This window comes from Blennius ocellaris (genome assembly GCF_963422515.1).
Source record: "Blennius ocellaris genome assembly, chromosome: 17".
NCBI lineage: Eukaryota > Metazoa > Chordata > Actinopteri > Blenniiformes > Blenniidae > Blennius > Blennius ocellaris.
In genome coordinates, this window is record NC_137666.1 from 5452216 (window position 1) to 5461189 (window position 8974).

An 8974-nucleotide genomic window follows, 5' to 3' on the forward strand; every position below is an offset into this window, starting at 1 on the left:
ATAAAATTTGACCCGTTATTCAGTTTCACATCAACATTTTGTCCCATTTTCTATTTCTATGTCTAATATTTTGGGTTTTCTTTTAAAAATGTAACTTTTAAGCAAAGATTTTCTTTTTCCCCTTCCTTCATGTTTTGCACATATTTCTGACATTTTACAATAAACTGTACTTATTCTTAATATTTTGCCTCGCCATTTATTAAGGTCATCATTTGAGAATTATTTCTGTAATTCCACTCCACAAATGTGTTTGTTACTTTTGAGATTCAAGCTTCATTTTTGACTTTTCAAAGTTTTACACCTCAACTCAAGTCAAAATCTTTGAGTTTGTTCTCAAGACTTTCTTTTACTCTCGACAACTTGCCTTTAACGTTTAGGTTATTTGAGTTTTCTTAGGTCAAAAGGTCACCTTTACTCTTCCAATTTGCAAACTCTCAAAGATTTTTGTGTTTACTTAAAAGTATTATAGTTTGTCATTTTTTGTTTTTTTCTCAAATTTTTATAAAAATCAGTTTTTTTTAATATTATTCGTAGTTTATCCAATTTTTTTTTGCAATATTTTGATTAAATCCTCAGGATCACATTGAACATTTTTATTCTTTATCTCAAAACGCAGACTAAAGACAATAAACCCTTCTTGCATGCGGCTCTCATAGATTGCTGTGAAGCTGTAAAACCCCCGTGGCTGCTCCACGTTCGGATCTGGAGTGCAGTGAAGTGCTACGAGACGGGAGTCTGGCCACACCGAATACAAAAAAAATAAAATAAGGGTGAAACAGGTTAAAGTTGTGGAGGATGAAGAACGAGAGAGGAAGAGCTTGAGCAAAGAAATGTTGTAGTGTCGCCCTACTTGTAGCAAATACGCGGTGTGAAGTTCACACACAGTTTGGCTTTGGCAGCTATTCTCACAAGATCGTATATATACACACAACAGCCCTCCTCACACTGTACACATCCATATAGATATTCAGGTATCGACTATATATATATATATATATATACACATTTTGCTCATACATATATAGATATACAGAATATTCATAGATATGATGGCAGGAACAGAGAAGGAAGAGCCGAGGCGTCTCTCCTCAGAGTGATGACAAATACAGCATCCGTCGTTCTTGTTCCAAGTCGAAAGAGAATTTTACAGCCCCCTCCTCCTCCTCCCCCCCCCCTTTTTTTCAGTTTAAAAAGAAAAGAAAGAAAAACAAATACATCGGGCATCAGTGCTTGTTCTCGTTTTGCGGCGTGAAGAACCTGAAACGAGCACTTCCTCTTTGATCAGTCTGGTTAATGCACCACAAACTCTCTCTCTCTCTCTCTCTCTCTCTTTGTAAAATTACTCATCCATCCATCCCCATTCGAACACGGTTCCTTCCAATTAGAGCGCAAAACTTTTTTTTTTTTTTTTTGGCCGCCGCGTCCACAAAGACGTCCTTTTTACTTTCTTCAAATTTGTATTTACATGTCACGAGGACAAAAAAAAGAAAAAAAAAAGAAGCTTTTGAGTCCTGTGCTGCGACTGAGAACCCCCAAAAAAATAGACTTTTGCTTTCTGCGTGCAACACCTTCCTCCCGTCGCTTCTTATATCAAAACTCCCGTTTCCGCCTGTACAAACACACCCGGACTATAGTACAAATGTACAACGCGCCAGGACCCCCCCCTCCCGGAGGCAGGAGCAGAGGCGGAGCGGACTCCGCGTCGCTCTGGAAGCATGTGAGGCGGCGCGCTGAAGCTTTCTGCAGTCACAACTGGCATCTGTGCACTTTTGCATGGTGGCGCACAGTGTTAGGAACTAATACTGCTTTGTATATCTGAAGCAAAGCTGTTGGTATATAAGCGAAGTTACACGAGTCCACAAAGTTCTAAATGCAGATTTTTTTTTTCTTCCCGTGACCAGCGACCAATCAGAGAGCTCCAGAGCCGAGACCCAATCCCAGGATATGTTACATATATAGTCATATATAGTTCTGTGAACATTTACAGTTTAAAACAGAATTCAAGACAGGATTTGGCCCCGGAGGAGTGTCTCTTTGACGAGGGCCCACCTCTGATTGGCTTGACGGGGGAGTGCTCTGAACATAACGCATGTTATTTATTTTCACGCTGGTCCGCCATGAGGCTGAAGGTCGCGGCGCCAGGGGCCTCAGGTCTTGTTGGCCGATCCGGAGGAGCGTCGCAGCTTCATGGACATGCGGCTCTTGCTAGTCCGAGGAGACATGGGGGACGCCGAGTCGCTCCCGGCCTCCCCAAGAGCCGGACTTTCTCCCCGAAGAATCTCGAGGCAGGAGCCTGAGGAAGGGGGGGGGGGGGGGGGGGGGGGTGGCGATGAGGGGGGAAACGTGGAGAAGAGTTACACGGCGTCGCGGTTCTACAGACGACAATCTAAGACGAGCTCGGGCGTCCCTTCTAAACCCACTCCGCTTACAAGCTCTACGACTAAATCCCGTCTTTTAACCCATCGCAGGCTGGACTCAATGGGTTAATTCCATCTATGCAGCGTCACTAGAGCGATTACGTCAAGGGGGGGGGGGGGAAACTACGCTAGCTGTGTCGCAGCTCGTCTGACGCGCTGGACTTGTCGCTCTCAACCAGGGGTGTCAAACTCTTGGGTTTACAAAAAGTGCGGTCTGAAGGTGAGAAGCCACTGGACTTGTGCAGCTTTTAGCTGCCCGGATTCTCAAGAGACCGTCGATACCGCGGCCAGACCGTCGCCGTCGACTCGAGAGTCGAGACTACGACGTCGTCTTTTGCCTGGATTGCACGTTTGACGCCCCTGCTCGGGAACTTACTAAAAGACGGCCCCACGGCTGGGCTCTGTGAGGCGTACCATTCGCAGCTAGCATGGAGGACCTTCTGCTTCAGACCTTTGCCCTTCACTCTCAGTACTGTCAAGCTGTCTACGGGCTTAGGAACCATCACATACATCCCACTGTGCTCCTCTGGACGGAGGAGGACGGCGGGGGGGGGGGGGGGGGGGGGACAACAGGACAGGAGAGGAAAAGATTGGAGTAAAGGGAGGAAGAGAGAAAAAAGTTTTTTTTTTTTTTAAAGAAATAAAATAATTGAAAGGGATGGGAGAGGAAAGAGTTTGAAGGGAGAGAAAAATTAATGAAAGGGAAAGGAAAAACACATTCAAGATGGGAAACAAAAGAGAGAGAGAAACAAAAAAAAAACAAGGAGGGTGAGATGAAAAATGAGCACAATCAAGAGAAAGGAGGAAAAACAGGCTCCATTCACAGACATTACCGTCTCGGAGTGAAAGAGACGACGCAGACAGGATGAGACAAACACGTCAGTGCCTCATTGAGCTGAACCCCGCCGACCCACACAAAAACAAGCAACACCCACAATGTTAGTGTAGAGTTGACATGTGCAGACCTACCCATTCTGTGTGTGTGTGTGTGTGTGTGTGTGTGTGTGTGTGTGTGTGTGTGGTGCACTACATCATATCAAACCCAGAAGAAGAGACGGGGAGCATACAGGGCGGTTAGAGGAAGAGTTCGTCCAGGTCAGAGTCACACGGCAAATCAACACAACGAGCGCCCACAAGGCGGAGGCGGTGAGAAGAGGAGGATGAGGAGGAGGAGGTTAGAGGAGGAAGAGGAGGAGATCTCACTCTGCTCAAGCGCCGCAGTGCAGCTTGGTGTGACGGCATCAAATCGTTTAAACATGTTTAGGTGTCTCCATCAAGTCGGCCTCGTTTGTAGTAAAATGATAACGTAACACAACGATGCCAACGTTTTGGTTTTTTTGGCGTAAAGAAGGGCGAGTGAAAACGTTGAACTCTCTCACCTCCGGACCCCAATGAGAGATGACATGTTACTCCCTTTCGAGAAATAAGATTTCATCTGCTTCAGAGGGGGTTGAGGTGCTGGTGCAACTCCGCCCGAGTGCTGATTGGGTTTGTATAGGTCTCGCCAGGCTTCGTCACGGCGGGGAGCAATTTATAGTTCGAAATGTACACAACATCGGATTGCTCTGAAACTTTTGGGGCATTTTTTTACATTTACGGGGAAATACATTATGGGCAAGATACATTTGAGCACTTTTGGTGTTGACGGGGTGTTATTTGTTACGTGCGTTTTTAACCCGCAGGACATATTTTGGGACAAACATGGTCAGATTTAAACTTATTCTAAAGTAAAATGTGAACCAATGTACAATTTTTCTGACATTCCAAGATAAAAAAAACAGTAATTATCTTCTATTATATAATTGATGAAGGTCATTACAGCTCGCCTTTGGAGGACAGAGTGAAGAGTCTTGCTCTACTTTTGCTAATGATCTGGTTTTAGGGTACCAGTGTGTATAAGCTCCTAAAAAGAATCATTCCGTCGACGTCCATTATCCGACTCAACAGACGCCAACAAGTCACACCAAACTGCATTGGAGCAATGAGTCCAAAGTGACACTTCCCTTTTCCAGAGGCTGCCGTTACTGCATGCAGGGCCGCTGAACCATTGGGCAAAAACACACGGCGAGACCAGAGGAGAGTCAAGGATAGGGCTGAAAAGTGTCAGTCCAAACAGGGCGCGTCAATCACCAGGCTTACCTTGCTTTTGTTTTGTTTTTGTTTGTTTGGTTTTTTTTTTTTTTTTTAGCAATAGGCAAGTGAGACAATACGATCTAAAGGAAGGGGGAACAAGAGGGGAAAGGAAGAAATAAAAAGATAAAAAAATTGCAAATAAACATAAAGAAAACAGGAAACAAAGCATTAGCAGTGAATAAATACAAAATAAAATGTTAAGGAAATTAAATGGACACGGCAAAATAAAGCGATATATATACATAAATAGATCAATGAATTAAAATAGATTTTTCAATGTGAAAGATGAAGATATACTAAAAAAACTAAGGACAACATAAAAAAAAAAAGAAATTCAACAAAAACAGAGAAAAAAAGAATGTATTATCACTGTGCTGTTAAAAAAGGGGAAATCTGAGTTAATACAGGGATTGTGCAGTAATTGGAGCAAAAGCTTTATTTCACAGCACGGGATCATAATCACACACATAATAATGCGCGTCTCATTGTATCGCAAGTATTTCGATCGGTGTCTGTGGGACAACCGAGAATTGGAGTAACTTCTTGATCCTGTGCCCTGAAATGGAAACGTTGATGCTGAACACATCGAGTACTGACAAACCATGTGCGGATTAGCGGTCTGATATTGGGGGGCACAAGTGTGTCAGGCTGTGCCAGATGTTATTCAGCCTCAAAGCAGGGTGATTATTACTGTATCATAATTATTTTTGACACAACAGTTGGGGGAGACGGGGAGCAGTTGGCTGAGAAAAACAACAGTTGTCGCTTTCACACGTACCCTAGAGGAACGGACACAGTCACACTCATCACATCGCGCCACTGGATCCCCCACCACCCCCCCCCCCCCCCAGACTGTCGCGTTAATACGCTGACATGTGGCCTGCCGCGCGAAGAAACCGTGTGGCTCACCTGCGCGATTCGATTAATGTAAATCGCCGTTGTGTCAAAATAATCGGGTTAAACGAGAATCAAACGACTTATCCGCGTCACAGGCAGAAACCATCAGTATCGGCGTAACAGTGTTAGCGAGACACACACACACACATGCAGATCCCCGTGTGTGTGTGTGTGTGTGTGTGTGTGCCGGTCATCTGGTGTCAGATAATTCCTCACTGGAGAGAGAAGAAGGCCGAGCGCAGCTTAGGGTCTCTTCCACAGGACACCAGGAAACGCAAAATAAAATGGGCCGAGAAGCATATTCATTAGTCAGTCATTCAGCGAAACCCCGGTGTTTGACGGATGGAGTTGCCCCGTGTGATGTAACGTTCTCCCCCGGCGACCCGTCATGGTCTTACCCGTGTCCGAGGGCAGGTGGGTGCAGGGGGCGGGGCTGTAGACTCGGGCCGCGTAATCCTCAAACGTGGTGGGCTCCTGGTGGTGCTGCACGATGGTTTCCAGGTACCGAGCTCGCTCCTCGTAACTGGGGGTCAAAAGGTCAAGGGAAGATGCACGGGCCAGACGCTGACGGGACGGAGTGAAGTCGGGAGACTTTCGTCCCGTGACGTTTTTCAAAAACAATAAAAAATGTGGACCGAAACATTGAAGTCGTAAAAGTAGTAAAAACAAACAAAAACAATAAACTGGTAAATGTGAGAAAGTTACACTTTCATTTTCCAATAGGGTTACGAGGGAACGAGCCCAATAAATTACAGAATTTTTCTTAAAAAAAGCCCCACAAAAACATTTGGAAACTTTTGTCAATGTTTTGACTCTGGGGCCATTTAGAAAGTCAATGTATTTTCTTCCACGTTTCACATTTTCAAGTGTACCGATCGCCGTTATAGGAAGTAAATATAACGGCAAGAAGGCTCCCCTTTCAAAACGGCAGATAAGATTTTTTCCAAAATACCTGCATGAACTTCCTTTCACAATTAATATTCATGCTGGGCAGGTTATTTGATATAAAGTACATTAGGAGACGGGAGTGTGCGTTGATTTGCAGTGACGACAGACCAGTTACGTGGGTTTCAATGTGAGATCGCAGTGAATGCAGTGGCTGGAAAAAGGAAAACAAAAGGTAAACTCGAGTCTTTTTCAGCGCTCGCTCTTACCGTGATGAATTCAGAGCGGCGCAGAGTAAATGGGAACCGAGACGTCTACTGTCCATCTATTAGTCATAACCTCATTCATACAATGACATTTAGCCTCTCTTCCTCTGTCCCCCTCATACATCCAACCATAATGACCGCCATGTGCAGCCGTAACAGTCTGACACACGCACACACACACACACACACACACACACACACACACACACACACACACACACACACACGCACAAATGAGTGTCATCATCTCTCAATAGTACGACCATTCGCTCAGCGAGTTCCCATAATGAGAGATTTTCAATGAGAGCGCGGCGTTTGTGTGTCAGGTTGTGTCGTGGACACGACCAACGTGCACATGTGAGTCTTAGTGCGACTGTGTGAGTGCGTGATGGGATTGAGCCAATGAATCTTCAGAATGAAATCGGTGTGTGCGTGTGTGTGTGTGTGTGTGTGCATGTTGTGAATGGCTCGGCCATGTGAAACAGCGCCCTTGGGTTTTCTATTGGGTTAGAGAGCTGGACTATGGCCCTCAGAAGGAGAAAGATTCAGGTCTAATGGCAACTGATTCAGTTAGACACAATGATAATAACAACAATATGGCTCCTTTAAAGTGCGCTGGACGTGGAGAGAGGAGAACCACGGGGGCTGGACACAAGGAGATGAGTGAAAAGGAAAAAAAAAAAATCATAATGCCTTTTGTATTTTTGCGACATTTATATAAATACACCGACTCACCATCGGTCAACTTCCAAGCTTCATGTGCTTTCCTCGAGGCCTGGGAGATTGGGGGCGGGGGTCGCTACTTGTATACCGACGGCCTTCTTCCGAAATTAAACAAACATCACTTTGGTCATCACTTACAATATATGACCTTGACACAGTACACCAGTCTGTGTGAAACATGAATATAAACTGTTATGCGTCCTGGACATACACCACGCTCAGATCTCAACGCTCCACCATCATACAAGAGACGTTTCAATTCCTCCACTCTGCGGTACCTGAATAGTAATCTCACATCATCTACGAAACATATTGAACTTCATGGGAATAAGAAAGCTGAGGGCTGTCTTCATATTGATTCAATGTGTTGTTTTTTAAACTGTCCTTATAATGTTGGAATTTTGTAAGAAATCACTTCAAAGACAAATTTTCAGTTTTCTAATTCTGGCCAGAATGTGAAAAATAGCTTTAAAAATACAACTTAAAAGGATCAAAAGTAAATTAAGAAAATAGGTCTGACTTTTCAAACTTCACAAGTGGAGGAAAAAGAGATATTTTGTTGAAGCCGGGGGAGGTTAGAGGTGCAAATCTATAGTGGTGCAGAGAAAGGAAGAGCAACTGTTAGGAGACGATGGGAAACTGTGAAGGTGTGGAGGAGGAGGGGGGGAGTGGGGTGGTGGTGGTGGTGGTGGGGGGTGTTTAAGTAAAGACAAGGCAGTGCGAGCGACCGCCGCCCTCACTCCGAGCCTCTCAACGTGATCTCGCCATTTGCCTTTTCCTGCCTCCCCGCTCCCCTCGGCGTCGCACTTCCACATTTGGTGAGCGAGGGAAGAAGAGGTGGATGTAACGCAATTAGGAAGTATTAAATTAACTATTCCAGCAAACAACACCTAATCATCTCCATATCACGTTTTAATAACGTGGGGCTGCATGACACAACAGGGAGGGAGAAGTCGAGAGAGAGAGAGAGAGAGTTTTTTTTTTTTTGCAAGAATCAAACAAAAGGCAGCTTTTTCAGAATATCTACGAAGGTTAAAAGGTTCAACGACGCCTGAGGGAAAGAAAGAAAGAAGCCTGAAGAGGTGGGGAAACAGAAAGAGTGAGACCGAGGAGAAAAAGGGGAACTGCACAGAGAAAACTGTGGCGCCACCGCTGAGATAAATGACGGGAACATCACTTTTCCCTCACTCTTTCTCCGTCTCGACTCCTTTCTGCCTCCCCTCCGTCATTGTTCCTCACAGTGTGGGCCTTCGCCGGCCGACCTATGTCACAGTGTCACAAACACCAGCGCGGGGGTGGTGGTGGTGGTGTGACTGTCGACGTACAGAAGTCTTGCATCAAAGCTGGCAACAAGTGAAACTCCATTTTATCAGAAAAATGATCAAAACTCTCTAACAATCTAAAAACGTCGGCCGTGATGAGTTATATCTGCCCTGATCGTTCCATCTACAGATCATGTTTTTCCTTTTCTGCGTTGGTCTGTCGACTTTAACAATTTCTTTAGCGCAGAAACAAAACGCAGCCTATCTTGCGTTTTAAAAATTAAGTAAGAGCTGTGTTTTATTCTACGAGTCTGTGATTTATAAATTTTTTTTTAATCTGCCTTCCCGTGGGTCCACTGAACAATTTCCCAGTTTTAACTCTGCAATGTGA

The 8974-nt window shown here is 44.8% G+C and overlaps 1 protein-coding gene across 2 annotated transcripts in view; it reads right to left on the reverse strand.

The window, feature by feature from the left end:
• Positions 1–1223: 1223 nt before the first annotated feature.
• The window catches only part of ralgapa1 (Ral GTPase activating protein catalytic subunit alpha 1), a 56840-nt gene continuing 49089 nt past the window's right edge, over positions 1224–8974 (reverse strand). For both annotated transcript variants that reach the window (XM_080512986.1, XM_080512985.1), the window contains exons 44-45: positions 5846–5970; positions 1224–2293 (exon numbers count right to left, since the gene is read on the reverse strand). In XM_080512986.1, the coding sequence (XP_080369112.1) occupies positions 2148–2293; positions 5846–5970 (271 nt within the window). In that variant the 3' untranslated portion in view covers positions 1224–2147. The remainder of the gene's footprint in view (positions 2294–5845; positions 5971–8974) is intronic.